The sequence below is a fragment of the Moschus berezovskii genome, chromosome 4, assembly GCF_049115385.1.
Source record: "Moschus berezovskii isolate FMDL1 chromosome 4, NW_MosBer_1.0, whole genome shotgun sequence".
Classification (NCBI taxonomy): Eukaryota; Metazoa; Chordata; class Mammalia; order Artiodactyla; family Moschidae; genus Moschus; species Moschus berezovskii.
Window position 1 is genome coordinate 64,240,601 of NC_142463.1, and position 21,225 is coordinate 64,261,825.

A 21,225-nucleotide genomic window follows, 5' to 3' on the forward strand; every position below is an offset into this window, starting at 1 on the left:
ATGGGTAGACAAAACAGAGAAACATAAAACAAATAATTTTTATACTTTATTCTCTAAGAAAATTAAAATAATAAATGTATTTATTCTATTTAACATATTTGCTAAACATACTGATTTTTTTACCTTTAAATAAACAGTTCATATTTACTACATCTGAACACTTACTGACCTCTTAAATCATATATCGTATTTATTAAGAAAAATTTTACTCAGTCCATAATTCAATTAAAAATAATTTATGGGTTAGAAATATAAAATAGACACAAATGGTAAATGTAAATTCTAGTACATATGAGGGAGGTTATGGGCTCAGATTCTTCAGCCATTTTGTAGAGACCACTTCATAAATCACTTAGTGAATTCAGAACATTAAAATGATTCCAAATTCCATCCCATACAAAACGGTAACTTGAAATCCTCAATGGTAAAAAATTGTCCATCTAATGCAGTTTTCTTTGAGCCAAAACTAAAGTCCCATAAAAAATAAAAAAGAAAAATCTGAATTTAAAGAATTGCTGACTGGATATTTATTTTCTCCATACCTGAGTTCCTTTGAGACCAGGAGGTCCAGAAGGCCCTCTGTTTCCAATGAATCCCTGTAAAAGCAATATAAGGACACAAAGTAACATTTTTAGCTCTGTTAATACTTTTTCATTAGGCATTAGTCAGATGTGCAATAATATTTGATACCATTCATTTCTCATTGGGAAATTATCAAAACAATTTGGAGGATAGATAAGCAAAAATCTGCACGTCACCCAAAAACTTGGAAAACATATGATAAACTTATTTTTAAACAATATGTTAATATTCATATAATCTGCTCAGTATGTCACTCTTCAACTGGACCATTTTTCATAAAAAATACTAGAATTAAAGCAATAGGCCCAATTGTTAATCTGATACTAGTACAGTAAATACTGATGGATAATAGAGTGTCCACAAAGTCTGAAAACATGGAGAAGATATATAGTGTTTTAACATCTGCTTAGAGACTAGCAAAGTCTGGAGCACATTATTCATATGAAATGTTCTTCCACTTACTTCCTTTCTTGATACAAGCTAGTAAAAAAGAGGACAATTTGCAGAAGAAAGTAACTCTCTGAACACAATCATGAATTTTAAGATTAAAATACATCTTTTGTTAATCTAAATGAATGCTGTTGAAAGTCAAATGCTCTTTGAATAACAATTCATCCAGTAACTTAAACAAAAATCTTCCTATTTCATGAAATATTATATATCACTTATTTAATATGGCACCATTTTTCTTGTTTTGTTCTGTTCCTCTAACTAGGCAATGAGCCAAATTTTTAAGTAACTCTTTTTTAAAAGCTACATTTTGCATTATTGCTTTTGCTGCTGCTGCTGCTAAGTCACTTCAGTCGTGTCCGACTCTGTGTGACCTCATAGACGGAAGCCCACCAGGCTCCCCCTTCCCTGGGATTCTCCAGGCAAGAACACTGGAGTGGGTTGCCATTTCCTTCTCCAATGTGTGAAAGTGGAAAGTGAAAAGTGAAAGTGAAGTCGCTCAGTTATTGCTTTTAGTAAGCCTATAACCATTAAAAGGTTTAATCTAATTTTTAGCTGTAACAAATAACTATGCCAAATAGTAGATCTACCTACATGACTGGTTTTTGGTTTGGAATGGAGCAGAGTGATAAACTGCATGAAAATCTTTCCTTCATGATATATCTTGGTTTATAATTGCTATGTTCTAAACACAATCAAAAAATGAAAAACTGTTCAAGCTTAAAAGTCTGTAATACACTATCACAGGCTTATTTTGTACTAAGCACTATTTAAGAAACTGCATGAGTTTAGGCAATAACCTAGCTTTTTTGCTCAGCTTTCTTATTTTTAATAGGAAGAGATGGATTATTGAAATGAACGTATACTGTTCTATATAGTCATCTTTTTTTTTTGGCAAAAGCATCCCAATTTTGCTTAATGAAGCAGTCTTTCCTCATGTAGTTTGACTAAATTTAAGGATGGATATGTGACAAGGATCTAAATCAGCATAATCCACATGCCTAGAAACAGTGGTTGGTTCAGTAATGAGCCAGAAACCCAAGTTAGTCCAACTAAAGAAATTTTTGGCTTACAGTGAAACAAATGGGAAGACAGAATAGCATTAAGGATGATGTAAACCTAAACAGAAGGAAACCAAGAAGGGGAGAGAATCTGAGAATGAAATCAATGGATTAATAAATGAAGTGATTGGGTTCTAAAGATATCTTTGGGGGTCTGGGTATAGTTATGTTTGAATTCCTAAACTTCTCATATACAATCATATTTTAGTTGAGTTTTCATTATTTACAATCAAAGAATCCTGACTGATACCATGACTTCTAACTCTTAATATCTAAAATGGTCTTCTAGAACACTAAGGTTTTAATGTTCAGACTAAAAGTCAAAATGTTGTGATATTTAAATTCCATCACAGGATAGCTAATGTTCAGTTATTTATTCATATGTTCATTTTTTCAACAGACACTTTATTTATTTTCTACTATGTGTAAGGTCCAATAAAAGTACAATAGTAGTCCTGAACTATGCAAATATGAATAATATAGAGTCTTTATTCTCAATGAATTAATAATTTACTATGGGAGAAGCCAATTTAAAATAAAAACTAGAGTAAGAGTTGTAATGGAATAGAAGTATTAGCAAAGTGGAAAATGGCACCCGGATGAAGGAGCAAAAGCTTTTCTGGGGGGATCATAAATTTTTTAGGATGTGCAAATAACTTTGTATTGAATTATGATAGGTTAATAAAAACATGTATCTAAAAATAAGTTCACACCAAATCTTACCAACAAGTGTGGGGTCTCAAAAGGCATATATGAAGATAAATTTTACATTGGAGAATATATTCAAAAAACTTAGCTCCAAACCCAGAAGAGGGGCTAAGTGATCCAAGAGAACTCGATTTTGCTATTCTCTCACTGCAGCTATTTAGCCTGTGAAAGTGGCACCCCCTGATTAAAACAAACAAACAAACAAAAATACCCTTTCAGGGAGGCAAATAAGCCCAGGTTCCTTTTTCCTTCCTCTTCCAAGATAATTTATAATCTTAAAGGAATAAAAGTTGAGTTAAAGGGGAACAACTAGTTACAGGCTGTTTATAAGAAATACCTCTAAAACATAAAAATGAGGAAAATTAAATTTAAAAAAATAGGAGGATATATGTGAAGTAATTTGCCAGCCACAAAATAGCTGAAGTAGGTGGCTCAGATGATAAAGAATCTGCCTGCAATGCAAGAGATGGGGGTTCATCCCTGGGTTGGGAAGATCCCCTGGAAAAGGAAATGGTAACCCATTGTAGTATTCTTGCTGAAGAATTCCCTGGACAGAGGTGCCTGGTGGGCTACAGTCCATGGGGTCACAAAGAGTCAGACACAACTGAATGACTAACACTTTAAACTCTAGAGCTAACAGATTTTAGGGTAAAACAGATTATTAGCATTAAGAGGGTCATTTGATAATGATCAAAGGCTATGTTCATTAGGAAGAGAAAAACCAGAATTTTTATGCATTGAGTAACACAACTTCTAAATATATGCATTAAAACGGATAAAGATGAATTGAGGAATCCACTATTAGAGAGGGAAATTTTAACACGTCTCTTCCAGAAATTAGTAGGTCGAGCTGATAAAAATCAGTAGAAACAGAAAAGACTTAAATTGAAAAGACTTAATTGAAGAATTAATTGTGATCTAATGTTGTTGTTGTTCAGTCACTCAGTCATGTTCAACTCTTTGTGACCCCATGGGCGGCAGCAGGCCAGGCTTCCCTGTCCTTCACGATCTAATGGCCATATATAGAAAATGGAAACCCCAAATTCGAGTTTACAGTGTTTACAAGCATAGATGAAAGATTTATGAAACCTAAAAGATATCTGCCAGAAAACATATCAATAGTTCTATCAATTAAAAAGGTATAGTGTATCTATATAATGAGTTACTATATAGTGAAAATGAACATGCTATAAATAATATTAATCAACTTAGAATAAGCTGAAAAGATAAGACTGAGTGAAAGAAGAAAGTAATTGATGTATGTAGTATGATTTCATTTATATTAATTTCTAAAACAAGCAAAATAAATATTGTGAGTATAGACACAGAGGGTGACAGGGAGGGAACAAAGCCTCAGCCATCAGTAGACAACTGGATTAAAGATTTACTGAGCATGCCCTGCCCACCAGAGGAAGTCCCAGTATTCCTCACAGCCAGTCTCTCCAATCAGAAAGCTGCATAAGCCTCTTATTCTCATTCATCGGAGGGCAGAGAGAAGAAGCAAAAACTATAATCCCACAGTCTCCAGAATGAAAACCACAATCACAGAAAGCTAACCAATAACCACGTGATAATCACATGGATCACAGCCTGGTATAACTCAATGAAGCTACGAGGCACACTGTGCGGAGCCACCCAAGACACATGGGTCATGGTGAAGAGTTCTGACAAGACGTGGTTACTGGAGGAAGGAATGGCAAACTACTTCAGCATTCTTGCCTGGAGAACCCCACAAATAGCATGAAAAGGTCTCACTGGAAGATGAGACCCCCCCCTCTTCCCCCAGGTGGATAGGTGTCCAATATGCTAATAGGGAAGACAGGAGAAATAGTTCCAGAAAGAATGAAGAGGCTGAACCAAAGTGTAAATAACACTAAGATGTGGATTTGACTCGTAGTGAAAGTAAAGTCCCACTCTGTAAAGAACAGTATCTCATAGGAACCTGGAATGTTAGATCTATGAATTAAGGTAAATTGGATAAGGTCAAACAGGAGATGGCAAGAGTGAACATCTTAGGAATCTGTCAGCTAAAATGGAAAGGAATGGGCAAATTTAATTCAGATGACCATTATATCTACTACCATGGGCAAGAATCCCTTAGAAGAAATGGAATAGCCCTCATGGTCAACAAAAGAAAGTTCATAATGCAGGACTTGGGTGCAACCTCAAAAACAACAGAATGATCTCGGTTCACTTCCAAGGCAAATCATGCGACATCACAGTAAACCAAGACTATGCCCTAACCATTGACTGCCAAAGAAGCTGAATGGTTCTATGAAGACCTACCAGATTTTCTAGAACTAACACCAAAAAAAGATGTCCTTTTCATTATAGGGGACTGGAATGCAAAGGTAGGAAGTCAAGAGATACTAGGAGTGACAAGCAATTTTGGCCTTGGAGTGCAAAATGAAGCAGGGCAAAGGCTAACAGAGTTTTGCCAAGAGAACACACTGGTCATGGCAAACATTCTCTTCCAACAGTAAAAGAAGCAACTCCACATATGGACATCACCAGATGGTCAATACCAAAATCAGATTGACTATATTCTTGGCATCCGAAGATGGAGAAGCTCTATTCATTCACCAAAAACAAGACCTGGAGCTGACTGTGACTGTGGCTCAGATCATCAGCTCCTCATTGCAAAATTAAGGCTTAAATTGAAGAAAGAAGGGAAAATCACTAGGCCATTCAGGTATTGCTGTTGTTGTTGCTCAGTCACCAAGTCATGTCCAACTTTCTGCAACCACATGGACTGCAGCACACCAGGCCTCCCTGTCCCCTTAACATCTCCTGGAGGTTGTCCAAGTTCCTGTCCACTGAATCAGTCATGCCATCCACCCATCTCATCTTCTGTAGCCCTCTTCTCCTTCTGCCTTCAATATTTCCCAGAATGAGGGACTTTTCCAATAAGTCAGCTCTTTCCATCCAGTGGCCAAAGTATTAGAGCTTCAGCTTCAACATCACTCCTTCCAATGAGTATTCAGGGTTAATTTCCTTTAGAATTGTCTGGTTTGATCTCCTTGCTGTCCAAGGGACTCTCAAGAGTCTTTTCTAGCACCACAGTACAAAAACATCAGTTCTCTGGTGCTCTGCCTTCTTTATGGTCCAACTTTCATATCCATACATGACTATCTGATTACATTCAGGTATGACCTAAATAAAATCCCTTATATAGTGGAGATGACAAATAGATTCAAGGGATTAGATTTGGTAGACGGAGTGCCTTGAAGAACTATGGACAGAGATTTGTAACATTTGGGCACACAGATAGTGGTGACCAAAACCATCCTCAAGAAAAAGAAATGGAAGAATGCAAAGTGGCTGTCTGAGGAGGCCATACAGATAGGTGAGAAAAGAAGAGAAGCAAAATGCAAAGGAGAAAGGAAGAACATACCCAACTGAATGCAGAGTTCCAGAGAATAGCAAGAAGAGATTAAAAAAAATCTTAAGTGAACAATGCAAAGAAATAGAGGAAAACATTACAATGGGAAAGACTAGCAATTTCTTCATGAAAATTGCATCTTTTCATGCAAAGATGGGAACAATAAAGGACAGAATCAGCAAGGACCTAACAGAAGCAGAAGAGATTAAGAAGTGGCAAGAATACACAGAGAACTACATGTAAAAGGTGTTAATGACCCAGATAATCATGATGGTGTGCCTAGAACCAGACATCCTGGATTATGCACTCAAGTGGGCCTTAGGAAGCATTACTATGAACAAAGCTAGTGGAGATGATGGAATTCCAGCTGAGCTATTTCAAATGCTAAAAGATGATGCTGTGAAAGTGCTGCACTCAATATGCCAACAAATTTGGAAAGGGCAGCAGTATCCAGAGGACTGGAAAAGCTCAGTTTTCATTCCAACACCAAAGAATGTTCAAACTACCACACAATTGCACTCATCTCACATGCTAGCAAAGTAATGCTCAAAATTCTCCAAGCCAGGCTTCAATAGTATGTCAACTAAGAACTTCCAGATGTACAAACTGAATTTAGACAAAGCAGAGGAATCAGAGATCAAATTGCCAACATAAGTTGGATCATAGAAAAAGCAAGGGAATTCCAAAAAAATATCTACTTCTGCATCACTGACTATGTGACAAATAAAAAGGATCACAAGAGACTAATATCAGTAACAAATTGGATAACCTAGAAGAAATAGGCAAAATTCCTAGAAATACACAACCTACAAAAACTGAATCATGAAGAAAGAGAAAATCTGAACATAACTATAACTAGCAAGGAGACTAAATCATTAATCAAAACCTCCCAGTAAATAAAAAACCTAGGATGGTTTCCCTGGAGAAGTCTACCAAACATTTAAAAAAGAATTAATGTAAATCCTTCTGAAACTCTTCCAGAAAAGTTGAAGAGGGAATATTTTCAAAGACATTTTATGAGGCCAGCTTTACCCTGATACCAAACCAAATAAAGATACTACCAGAACATAAAATTAGTGGCCAATATCTTTAATGAAAATAGATGTGAAAGTCCTTGGAAAAAACTAGCAATTGTGGGGTAGTCCAAGATGGCACCTCCTTCCATGGACATACCAAATCTACAACTAAATATAGAACAATTACCACTGAAAAAGAACTAGCTACACAGCTCCCCCACAACAAAGGATAAAAAAAGCCTCACTGAGATAAGTAGGAGAGGTAGACATGTGGTTCACCTCCAATTCACCTCCAATAAGCAACCCCCTTAGGGAGGGATCTCATGGGTTTGAGCTACTCCCTGAAATACAAGGGGTTTATGCCAAACCTCAATACCTGCACTAAAAAAATAAGGGTCCCCAAAATCTGGCTTTCAAAACTCAATGGGGCTTAATCCAAGGGAACTGGGGGCTGTGGAATCTGATACACTCCTTTTGAAGGACTCAGGCATGGTCTCACAACTTCTGGGACTCACTGCAAAAGCAGAAGTTAGAGAAGTGCCTGGACCATGAGTGAAGGAGACTGATTTACTAATCTTAAAGTGACTGCTAGTGAGGCAGATATGAGTTGGGACTTTGGGACTGAGGTGCTGATAAGCACCATTTTTCAAATTTCCCTACACCTTTATAGCACAAGTGGGTATGCACAGACACAGCCTCCCTAAAGCACAGTATTGTAATTTTTTTAAAAAAGCACATTAAAAGTATCACACAAAGATCAGGTAGGATTTATTCCAGGGATAGAAGGATGGTTTAACATTTCTGCATGAAATCAATCAAGGTGAAAAACCACATTAACACAATGAAACATAAAACTCACATGATCATCTCAATAGATGTAAAAAAGCATTTGACAAAATTAAAATCCACTTATGATTAAAAAAAACAAACAAATAAGTGAGTATAGAGAGAATGTACCTCAACATAAAAGTCCATATATGACAAATATGCAGCTACCTTCATAAGCAACAATGAAAAGCTGAAAGATGTTTTTTCTAAGATTAAGTTCAGTTCAGTCGCTCAGTTGTGTCTGACTTTTTGCGACCCCATGAATCACAGCACGCCAGGCCTCCCTGTCCATCACCAACTCCCGGAGTTCACTCAAACTCATGTCCATCAAGTCGGTGATGCCATCCAGCCATCTCATTCTCTGTCGTCCCCTTCTCCTCCTGCCCCCAATCCCTCCCAGCATCAGAGTCTTTTCCAATGAGTCAACTCATCGCATGAGGTGGCCAAAGTATTGGAGTTTCAGCTTTATAAGAAACAATAAAAGATGCCCACCTCTGCCACTTCTGATCAACATAGAATTGAAAGTCTGAGCCACAGTAATTAGCCAAGAAATAGAAATAAATCAAAGGCATCCAAATTAGAAATGAAAAAGTAAAACTGTCACTATTTGCAGATAATAGGGCTGCCCTGGTGGCTCAGATGGTAAAGAATCTGCCTGCAATGCGGGAGACCTGGGTTCGATCCTTGGGTTGGGAAGATCTCCTGGAGGAGGGCATGGCAACACTTCAGTATTCTTGTCTGGAGAATCTCCATGGACAGAGGAGCTTGTCGGGCTATAGTCCATGGGGTTGCAAAGAGTCAGACATGACTGAGTGACTAAGCACAGCATGATTATTATATATATAAATTGAAAAAGACTCCACCAAAAAAGTTAGAATTAATAGATGAATTCAGTAGAGTTGCAGGGTGCAAAAATCAATGCACAGATATCTGCTTTAATTCTATATATTCAGTTCAGTTCAGTTCAGTCGCTCAGTCGTATCCAATATTACAAACCAAAAAACAGATATCTGTTGAATTCTATACATTACAAACCAAAAAACAGTGAAATGAACAAAACAATCCCATTTACAATTGCACCCCAAAACAATAAAAAACATAGGAATAAATTTAATCAGGAAGGTCAAAGACCTATCCACTGAAAATACACTGATGAAATAAATTTAAAGTTCACAAATAAATGGAAAGAGAGTCTACTACAAAACATTACTGAGAGAAATTTAAAAAGACACAAACAATGAAAGGATATCCCTTACTCATGGATTGGAAGGCTTAACATTTTTAAAATGTCCATACCATCCAACCAACAGATTCAAAGCAATCCTTAGCAAGATTCCAGTGGAATTTTATGTAGGTAGGAAAAAAATTCTATAATTCATATGGAACTAAAAATGACTGTGAATATCTACAACAACTTTGAAGAACCGGAACAAAGCTGCAGGTCTCACACGTCTTGATTTTAAAACATATTACCAAGCTAAAATAATCAAAACAGTTTAATACGAGCAAAAAACAGAGATACAGATCAATGGTAAGTATTCTTGTCTGGAGAACCACATGAACAGTATGAAAAGGCGAAAAGATAGGACACTGAAGGATGGACTCACCAGGTTGGTAGGTGCCCAATATGCTACTGGAGATCAGTGGAGAAATAACTCCAGAAAGAATGAAGAGATGAAGCCAAAGTAAAAATAATGCCCAGTTGTGGATGTGACTGGTGATGGAAGTAAAGTCCGATGCTGTAAGAACAATAGTACATAGGAACCTGGAATGTTAGGTCCATGAATCACAGCAAACTTTAAGTGGTCAAACAGGAGATGGCAAGAGTGAACATCGACATTTTAGGAATCAGGGAACTAAAATGGACTGGAATGGGTGAATTTAATTCAGATGACCATTATATCTACTAATTGGGCACAAATCCCTTAGAAGAAATGGAGTAGCCCTCATGGTCCACAAAAGAAAGTTCATAATGCAGGACTTGGGTACAATCTCAAAAACAACAGAATGACCTCAGTTCACTTCCAAGGCAAATCATTCAACATCACGGTAATCTAAGACTATAACCCAACCACCAATGCTGAAGAAGCTGAAGTTGAATGGTTCTATGAAGACCTACCAGATCTTCTAGAACTAAAAGATGTCCTTTTAGATGTCCCCAAAAAGATGTCTTTTTTATTACAGGGGACTGGAATGCAAAAGTAAGAAGTCAAGAGATACCTGAAGTAACAAGCAAGTTTGGCCTTGGAGTACAAAATGAAGCAGGGCAAAGGCTAATAGAGTTTTGCCAAGGGAACACACTGGTCATAGCAAACACCCTCTTCCAAAAAAACAGACAACTGTCATCGGATGGTGAATACCAAAATCAGATTGATTATATTCTTTTCAGTCAAAGATGGAGAAGCTCTACACTGTCAGCAAAAACAAGACCGGGAGCTGACTGTGGCTCAGATCATGAACTCCTTATTGCCAAAAATACACTTAAATTGAAGAAAGTAGGGAAAACCACTAGACCTAAATCAAATCCCTTATGATTATGCAGTAGAAGTGACAAACAGATGCAAGGGATTAGATCTGATAGACAGAATGCCTGAAGAAATATGGACAGAGGTGACAGAGGTTTGTGACACTGTATAGGAGGAAGTGATCAAGACCGTCTGCAAGAAAAAGAAATGCGAAAAGGCAAAATGGTTGTCTGAGGAGGCCTTACAAATAGCTGCGGAAAGAAGAGAAGCGAAAGGCAATGGAGAAAAGATATACCCATTTGAATGCAGAGTTCGAAAGAATAGCAAGGAGAGCAAAGAAGGCCTTCCTAGTGATCAATGCAAAGAAATAGAGGAAAACAACAGAATGGACAACACTAGAGATCTCTTCAAGAAAATGAGAGATACCAAGGGAACATTTCATGCAAAGATGGGCACCATAACGGACAGAAATGGGATGGACCTAACACAAGCAGAAGATATTAAGAAGAGGTGGCAAGAATGCACAGGAGAACTATACAAAAAAGATCTTCATGACCCAGATAACCAAGATTGTGTGATCACTCACCTTGAACAGACATCCTGGAATGTGAATTCACGTGGGCCTTAGGAACGATTACTACGAACAAAGCCATTGGAGGTGATGGAATTCCAGTTGAGCTATTTCAAATCCTAAAAGATGCTGCTGCAAAAGTGCTGCACTCAATATGCCAGCAAATTTGGACAACTCAGCAGTGGCCACATGATTGGAAAGGGTCAGTTTTCATTCCAATCCCAAAGAAAGACAATGCCAAAGAACATTCAAACTACCACACAATTGCAAACTTCTCATAGGCTAGCAAATTAATGCTCAATTTCTCCAAGACAGGCTTTATCAGTATGTGAACTGTGAACTTCCAGATGTTCAAGCTGGATTTAGAAAAAGCAGAGGAAACAGAGATCAAATTGCCAATATCCATTGGATCATCAAAAAAACAAGAGAGTTCCAGAAAAGCATCTATTTCTGCTTTATTGACTATGCCAAAACCTTTGATTGTGTGGATCACGACAAACTGGAAAATTCTGAAAGAGGTGGGAATACCAGACCACCTTACCTGTCTCCTGAGACATCTGTATGTAGGTCAATAAGCAAGAGTTAGAACTGGACATGGAACAACAGACTGGTTCCAAATTAGGAAAGGAGTATATCAAGGCTGTATATTGTCATACAGCTTATTTAACGTATATGCAGAGTACATCATGCAAAATGCAGGGCTGGATGAAGCACACAATGGAATCCAGATTGCTGGGAGAAATATCAATAACCTCAGATATGCAGATGACACCACCCTTACAGAAGAAAGTGAAGAACTAAAGAGCCTCTTGATGAAAGTGAAAGAAGAGAGTGAAAAAGTTGTCTTAAGGCTAAACATTCAAAAAATGAAGATCATGGCATCCAGTCCCATCATTTCATGGCAAGTAGATGGGGAAACAATGGAAACAGTGAGAGACTCTTTTTTTCAGACTTTATTTTTTTGGGCTCCAAAATCACTGCAGATGGTGACTGCAGTCATGAAATTAAAACACACTTATTCCTTGGAAGAAAATCTATGATAAATCGAGATAGCATTTAAAAAGCAGAGACATTACTTTGCTGACTAAGGTTCGTCTAGTCAAAGTTATGGTTTTTCAGTTGTAATGTATGGATGTGAGAGTTGGAGCATAAAGAAAGCTGAGCACCGAAGAATTGATGTTTCTGAACTGTAGTTTTGGAGAAGACTCTTGAGAGTCCCTTGAACTGCAAGGGGATCAAACCAGTGAATCCTAAAGGAAACTAGTCCTGAATATTCATTGGAAGGACTGATGCTGTAGCTCAAATTCCAATGCTTTGGTCACCTGACGTGAAGAACTGACTCATTGGAAAGGACCCTGAATCTGTGAAAGATTGACGGCAGGCGGAGAAGGGGATGATAAAGGATGAGATGGCTGGATGGCATCACCGACTCGATGGACATGAGTTTGAACAAGACCCAGAAGTTGGTGACGGACAGGGAAGCCTGGTGTGCTGCAGTCCATGGGGTTGCAAAGAGTTGGACAAAACTTAGTGACTGAACTGAACTGATACCCATAAGTGGAACAACGTTAATGTTAATTGATGTATGAGTGGATAGATAAAATGTGGATTTTTTATAAGGGACTATTTTCATGCAGTCTTCAAAAAGAGTGAAATTCTGACATAGGCCATAATGAAACCTGAAGACATTATGCTAAGTGAAATATGCTAGTCCCAGAAAGACAAATATTGCATAATTCTATGAAGTATCTAAAGTAGTTTCTTTATTGTCTGAGCCACCAGGGAAGCCCAGTCAGACTCATAGAAGCAGAAAGAATGATAGTTGTAGGGCTTGTGGGAGGTAGAAATTAGAATTGCTGTTAAATGGGTACAAAGTTTCAGTGGTGCAAGGTGAAAACATTCTAGAGATACACTGTGAAAAATGTGCATACAGTTAATACTGTACTACATACTTAAAAATCCCTGTCTAGCACCAACTCCCGGTGCTTGCTCAAACTCATGTCCATCGAGTCGGTGATGCCATCCAACTATCTCATCCTCTGTCGTGCCCTTCTCCTCCCGCCTTCAATCTTTCCCAGCATCAGGGTATTTTCCAATGAGTCAGCTCTTTGCATTAGGTGGCCAAAGTACTGGAGCTTCAGCTTCAGCATCAGTCATTCCAATAAATATTCAGGACTAATTTCCTTTAGGATGGACTGTTTGGATCTCCTTGCTGTCCAAGACACTCTCCAGAGTCTTATCCAACACCACAGTTCAAAAGCATCAATTCTTCGGCACTCAGCTTTCTTTTTGGTCCAACTCTCACATCTATACATGACTACTGGAAAAACCATAGCTTTGACTATATGACCTTTGTCACAAAGTAATGTCTCTGCTTTTTAATATGGTATCTAGATTTGTCATAGATATTGAGTTTTAATCTTATTTTCAAGTAATTTCTTAACAAGTCCATTGCCCATTGTACAAACTCAATAAATACTTCTCAGCTGACTAAATGCTGCCTGGAAAATCAAATGGTTAAAATAGGAAGTCTATGTACCAAATCTTGACTTTGGAATGTGCCTGTTCAGGGTGGGGTTGCTGTGATCTCAGAGAACTATTTGGGAATGCAAGTTAACTCACCTATATACAGGTAAGCATATAACACACTTTAATAATTCAGTGTAAAAAAATATTTCCATATATTCTGTAACATAACCTCACAAATAGGACTTTTCTAAAAACTTTACAGGGATATTATACAACAGACAAGAATAGCCTGTTGTTAGCACCCTTAATCGGAGAAAGCAATGGCAAGCCACTCCAGTACTCTTGCCTAGAAAATCCCACGGATGGAGGAGCCTGGTAGACTGCAGTCCATGGGGTCGCTACGAGTCAGACATGACTGAGCAACTTCACTTTCACTTTTCACTTTCACACATTGGAGAAGGAAATGGCAACCCACTCCAGTGTTCTTGCCTGGAGAATCCCAGGGACGGGGGAGCCTGGTGGGCTGCCGCCTATGGGGTCACACAGAGTCGGACACGACTGAAGTGACTTAGCAGCAGCAGCAGCAGCAGCACCCTTAATTCCATAGCCAAAGCAACAACACAAACCATTATGGCAACAAATAAGTCATTCCTCTGTTTACTGAAGAACAGAGAATATTTACTGGGTACTCACTTTCTGCAGTAAGCAGCAAGGGATGTGGTTTTGCTAATGTTATGGAATGCATGAAAGTAGTTGCCAAATTGGGAAGCTCTCAAGAAGGCTTACTGAAGTATGTTTTGTAACTATATGCACACATACATACACACACAATCCCACAATGGATGGAACCATAATTAACACAAGTTTCCAATGTTAGTTTGAGGTTTTTATTCAACTGGCAGAAAATGAGAAAATAAAAGGCTTCTTTTAGAGCTGTGCCAAATTGCTCGGGAAGGAACACATTTTGTTTGCAAATAGGATAACCATGTATTTCAAATAGAGTGCACATAGTTTTCTTGATGACTAATTTATATAGCCTAAACAGAACTTTAATAATTTACATTGTCCTCAGTTTCCAAATAAGATATATATATGAAAACAAAAAGTTTTAAGATGTTTCCATGACATAATGTATGCAACCTAAGAAACACATGTGAATAGGGTCAATATGTAGGCTCTTTTTCCAATTTTAGAATTTCTAGAACAATTTCAAGACAAATAGGAAAGATTAAAAAAGGAGACAAAAACAGACCCTTCTCAACCTAGAAAACATAAAATCATACTCTTCTTCTTTTAAAATTTTCTGGTTCTCTTGATTAAATCATCTAAGATATTAAAATTCACTGATGTGTAGAAAAACAATTAGTCTCATAATGTTGGTGCTAATGAGTCAGTAGCTCATATTACTGAAAAAAATTAGATAAAGTTATCCAAAAAGTAATTACTACTCACTGGAAATTCAACCATTAATATTCATTAAAATGTCTGAACTTCAGATCTCTGTCACACTTTTAAATATTGTAATTTTAAAACTGAAGAAAGTAATGAGAAGGAAGTTTTAAAGATTAGTATTATAATAGTATTCAGGAGGTCAACTGGCTTTCTTCAGTTCTGACATTTTTCTTAATGAAAATTTAAGAGAAATACAATTTACAAACTGAAGAGGATTTACAAAGCTATCCTGTGTTCTTCACCTAGTAAGATATGCATAATTTAAAACATTAAATTACAAAATTGAGGGCAAGATGGAGTGGGAATTAAGAGGTACAAACCACTATGTATAAAATAAAAAGTGCTACATTAAAAGGATCATACACCATGATCAACTTAGATTTATCCCAGGGGTGCAAGGATTTTTCAAAATGTGCAAATCAATCAGTATGATACAGCACATCAACAAATTGCAACACCATATGACCATCTCAACAGATGCAGAAAAAGCCTTTGACAAAATTAAATATCCATTTATGATTAAAAAAACCCTCTCCAGAAAGTGGGCATAAAGAGATCATCCCTCAACATAATAAAGGCCACATATGACAAAACTGCAGATAAATCACACTCAGCTGTGAAAAGCTGAAAGTATTTCCTCTAAAATCAGGAACAAGACAAGGATTTCCACTCTTACCACTTTTAACCAACTTAGTTTTGGAAATACTAGCCATAACCATTAGAGAAGGAAAAAAATGAAGGGAATCTAAATTAGAAAAGAAGTAAAATGGTCACTGTTTGCGGATGACACAATACTGCACAGAAAATCCTAAAGAAACTACCAGAAAACTCTTAGAGCTCATCAATGAATTTGGCAAAGTTTCAGTATACAAAATTAATACACAGAAATCACTTGTATTTCTATACCCTATGTATGCAGGTCAGGAAGCAACAGTCAGAACTGTACATGGAACAACAGACTGGTTCCAAATAGGAAAAGGAGTACATCAAGGCTGTATATTGTCACCTTGCTTATTTAACTTATATGCAGAGTACATCATGAGGAACGCTGGGCTGGAAGAAGCACAACCTGGAATCAAGATTGCCGGGAGAAATATCAATAACCTCAGATATGCAGATGACACCACCCTTATGGCAGAAAGTGAAGAGGAACTCAAAAGCCTCTTGATGACAGTGAAAGAGGAGAGTGAAAAGGTTGGCTTGAAGCTCAACATTCAGAAAACAAAGATCATGGCATCTGGTCCCATCACTTCATGGGAAATAGATGGAAAAACAGTGGAAACAGTGCCAGACTTTATTTTTATGGGCTCCAAAATCACTGCAGATGGTGATTGCAGCCATGAAATTAAAAGACGCTTACTCCTTGGAAAGAAAGTTATGACCAACCTTGATAGTATATTAAAAAGCAAAGACATTATTTTGCCAACAAAGGTCCATCTAGTCAAGGCTATGGTTTTTCCCGTGGTCGTGTATGGATGTGAGAGTTGGACTGTGAAGAAAGCTGATCGCCGAAGAATTGATGCTTTTGAACTGTGGTGTTGGAGAAGACTCTTGAGAGTCCCTTGTACTGCAAGGAGATCCAACCAATCCATTCTAAAGGAGATCAATTCTGGGTGTTCATTGGAAGGACTGATGCTAAAGCTGAAACTCCAATAGCTTGGCCACCTCATGAGATGAGTTGACTCACTGGAAAAGACTCTGATGCTGGGAAAGGTTGGGGGTGGGAGGAGACGGGGACGACTGAGAATGAGATGGCTGGATGGCATCACCGACTCTGTGGACATGAGTTTGAGTGAACTCTGGGAGTTGGTGATGGACAGGGAGTCCTGGCGTGCTGTGATTCATGGGGTCACAAAGAGTCAAAGACGACTGAGCGACTGAACTGACTGAACAATGAAGAATCAGAAAGAAAAATTAATAAAACAATCCCACTTACCACTGCAACAGAAAGGATAAAATACCTAGGAATAAACTCATGTAAGGAGGAAAAAGACCTGTATTCCAAAAACTGTAAGATGCTGATGAAAGTGAAGATGACACAAACAGATGGAAAAATATAAATGTTTTTAGATTGGAAGAATCAACATTGTCAAAATGACTATACTATCAAGGCAATCTACAGATTCATTGCAATCCCTATCAAATTACCAATGGCATTTTTCACAGAACTAGAACAAAAATCTTAAAATCTGTAGGGAGACACAGAACACCCTGAATAGTCAAAGCAGTCCTGAGAAACAAAAACAGAGCTAGAAGAATCACATTCCCTGACTTCATATACAGCTACAGTCACAAGAACAGAAACATCCATCAACAGAACAGGGTAGAAAGTCCAGAAATAAATCCACACACCTATGGTCATCTAATCTACAACAAAGGAGGCAAGAATATACAATGGAGAAAAGACAGTATCTTCAATAAGTGGTGTTGGAAAAATAGGACAGCTATGTGTAAAAAAGTGAAATTAGAACATTTTTTGACACCATACAAAAAAATTAACTCAAAATGGATTAAAGACCTAAATGTACGATTGGATACTATAAAACTCTTAGAACATAGGAAGAATATTCTTTGACATAAATTTCAGTAGCATCTTTTTTTTTGTCTCTTAGAAGGAAATGGCAACCCACTCCAGTGTTCTTGCCTGGAGAATCCCAGGGACGGGGGAGCCTGGTGGGCTGCCGTCTATGGGGTCACACAGAGTCGGACACGACTGAAGTGACTTAGCAGCAGCAGCAGCAGAGTAATGTAAATAAAAACAAAAATAAACAAGTAAGACCTAATTAAATTCAAAAACTTTTACACAGCAAAGGAAACCATAAACAAACCAAAAGACAACCCACAGAATGTGAGAAAATATTTGCAAAGAGACCAACAAGTGATTAACCTCCAAAATTTACAAACAACTCACGCAGATCAAAACAAAGGAAAAAAATTAAATCAAAAGATGGACAGAAGATCTAAACAGACATTTAACCAAATGAGACATACAGATGGCCAAAACACATGAAAATATGCTCAATATTATTAATTATTAGAGAAATGCAAATCAAAACTACAATGACACAGCACCTCCCACCAGTCAGAAGGACCATCAACAAAAAGCCTGCAAACAATGCTGGAGAAGGTGTGTAGAAACGGGACTCCTTCTACATAGTTTGGTAATGTAAATTGTTTTAGCCACTGTGGAGAACAGTATGACAGTTCCTCAATAAATTAAAAATAGAGCTACTACATGATCCAGCAACCCACTCCTGGGCACATATCTGGAGAAAATCATAATTCAAAAGACATATGTGCCCCAACGTTCACTGCAGCATACAATAGCCAGGACATGTTTTCAGGTGGGAGGGGACATGGGTATACCTATGGCTGATTAATGTTGATGTTTGGTAGAAATCAACACAATACTGTAAAGCAATTATCCTTCAACTAAAAATAAATAAATTTAAAAAAATTAGCAAGGACATGGAGGCAACCTAAATGTCCATGGACAGTGGACTAGATAAAGGAGAAAGTGAAAGTCAGTTGTGTCCAACTCTGTGATCCCATGGACTATACAGTCCATGGAATTCTCCAGGCCAGAATACTGGAGTAGATAGCCTTTCCCTTCCCCAGGGGAATCTTCCCAACCCAGTGATCGAACCCAGGTCTCCTGCATTGAGGGCAGATTCTTTACCAGCTAAGCAACAAGGAAAGCCCAAGAATATTGGAGTGAGTAGCCTATCCCTTCTCCAGCGTACCTTCCAGACCCAGGAATTGAACCAGGGTCTCCTGCATTGCACATGGATTCTTTGCCAACTGAGCTATCAGAGAAGTCCAGATAATATAGGAGAGGTGGTATGTATATACAGTGGAATATGACTCAGCCACTGAAAAGAATGAGATAATACAATTTGCAGTAACATGGATGGACCTGGAGACTATCATACTAAATTAAGTAAGTCAGAGAAAGACAAATATCATATGATATCAGTTATATGTGGAATCTAATAAATTGATACAAATGCACTTATTTACAAAACAGAAACAGACTCACAAACTTAGAGAACGAACTTATGGTTACTGGTGGGGAAAGGTGTGATGGAAGGATAGATTGTGAGTTTGGGACAGACAAGTATGGACTGCTATATTTAAAACATAAGAGCCTCTTGCTGAAAGTGAAAGAGGAGAGTGAAAAAGCTGACCTAAAACTCAATATTCAAAAAACTAAGATCATGGCATCTGGTCCCATCACTTCATGGCAATAGATGGGGAAACAATGGAAACAGTGACAGACTATTTTCTTGGGCTCCAAAATCACTGCAGATGGTGACTGCAGCCATGAAATTAAAAGACACTTGCTCCCTAGAATAAAAGCTATGACCAACCTAGACAGCATATTAAAAATTAGAGACATTACTTTTCTGACAAAGGTCTGTCTAGTCAAAGCTATGGTTTTCTCAGAAGCCACATGTGGATGTGAGAGTAGGACCATAAAGAAAGCTGAGCACCGAAGAATTGATGCTTTTGAACTGTGGTGTTGGAGAAGACTCTTGAGAGTCCCTTGGACTGCAAGAAGATCCAACCAGTCCATCCTAAAGGAGATCAGTCCTGAATATTCATTGCAAGGACTGATACTGAAGCTGAAACTCCAATACTTTGGCCACCTGATGAGAAGATCTGACTCATTGGAAAAGACCCTGAATCTGGGAAAGATTGAAGACAGGAGGAGAAGGGGAAAACAGAGGATGAGAAGGTTGGATGGCATCACCAACTCGATGGACATGAGTTTGAGCAAGTTGGGAAGCCTGGCATGCTGCAGTCCATGGAGTTACAAAGATTCGGACATGACTGAGTGACTGACCTGAACTACACTAGTCCTGGTGAAGAATGCTGCTACTGCTGCTAAATCACTTCAGTCACGTCCGACTCTGTGTGACCCCATAGACGGAAGCCCATCAGGAATAAATAGGGCCTAAACTAAAACATTAGCAGTGAAAATGGTTTCAAGGGCAAAGTGGGGAAATTTGAGTCACAGTACAGATTAGGATAAAGGTGATAATTGATGGCATGAAGTCAGTCAGGAGCCAGGAGAGGGTTTGATATGAAACGTGTATGAAACTTGCATACTGAGGAGAGGAGACAGAAAGGGAGGAGGAAATACAGTTGTGTATATGTGGGGGAGTTGACAGGTGGCCAGTGTTGTGTTATCTGGTAGTGTTGCCAGATAACACACAGTATGTCCAGCTAATTTGAACTTCACATAAACAGTGAATAACTTTTAATTACAATATGTTTCAAATACTGTACCTTCATCTTCTCACAAGTTTCCTTTTCTTGAATGCCATACACCTCTTATATATAATGCCATGCATGCACACTTGTCTGCAAATTCCTATTCATTCATTATGTCAGCTCAAGTGCTACCTTCTCTACAAAGTGCAATCTGAGTCCCCTAACCCTGTACTCTCACAGTATCACATATTATATGCTATTTATATGGTTATTATAAAGGATTTCCTACATATACTCCTCTAGATTTTAAGTTTCTTGAAAACAGGGAACAGGACTTTTCACTTTTGCAGCCCTTGTCTAGCACAATGGATGTCATGTAAGAGGCAGTCAGTAAATATTTGTTGATTGAATGAATATTCTATTACACTTCAGATCTTTATAACTTCTTTTCCAGCTTTTTCCAGCTCATCTCTTTGCCTTCATTTTCTCTCCTATTAAACTATCCTCCATGCTGATATAAGAGGTATCTTTATAAAACATAAATCACCTACAATGCTTTGCTCCTTAAAAATCGTTGATTTCTTCATGATACCCATGGAAGAAGGAGAGACTCTTCAAAATGGTCTTAAATATTTCCCACAATTTAATCCTGAAACTAAGTGGTTAAGAGCTCAGACTTTGAAATCATTTCCGGATTAGAATCCTGGTTTAGTCACTTGAAAAGTTATGTGACTGTGAGGGAATAACTTAACTATCTATAAAATGGGGGTAATATCTACCTCATAAAACTGTTGTGAAGATTAAAGGACATGTCTGCAAAACATTTACTATGAATTTTAGGACTTGCCACTATAGTACACTAACAAATATGGCTATATTAATATCCTTTCCAGCTTCATCCCCTAACACTTCCTCTCTACTCATACTAATGACCTTCTGCAGCAGCTGTACTTCATAACGTGCCAGTTCTCAAACTTCATTCTGTGTATTTATTCACAATGCTTTATTTGTTTACAATGCTCAT

At 37.8% G+C, this 21,225-nt stretch overlaps 1 protein-coding gene across 1 annotated transcript in view; it reads right to left on the reverse strand.

Annotated features, from left to right (window-relative positions):
- The window catches only part of COL24A1 (collagen type XXIV alpha 1 chain), a 440,433-nt gene that overhangs the window by 221,755 nt on the left and 197,453 nt on the right, over positions 1–21,225 (reverse strand). The window contains exon 21 of the mRNA XM_055403313.2: positions 543–596. Within this exon, the coding sequence (XP_055259288.2) occupies positions 543–596 (54 nt within the window). The remainder of the gene's footprint in view (positions 1–542; positions 597–21,225) is intronic.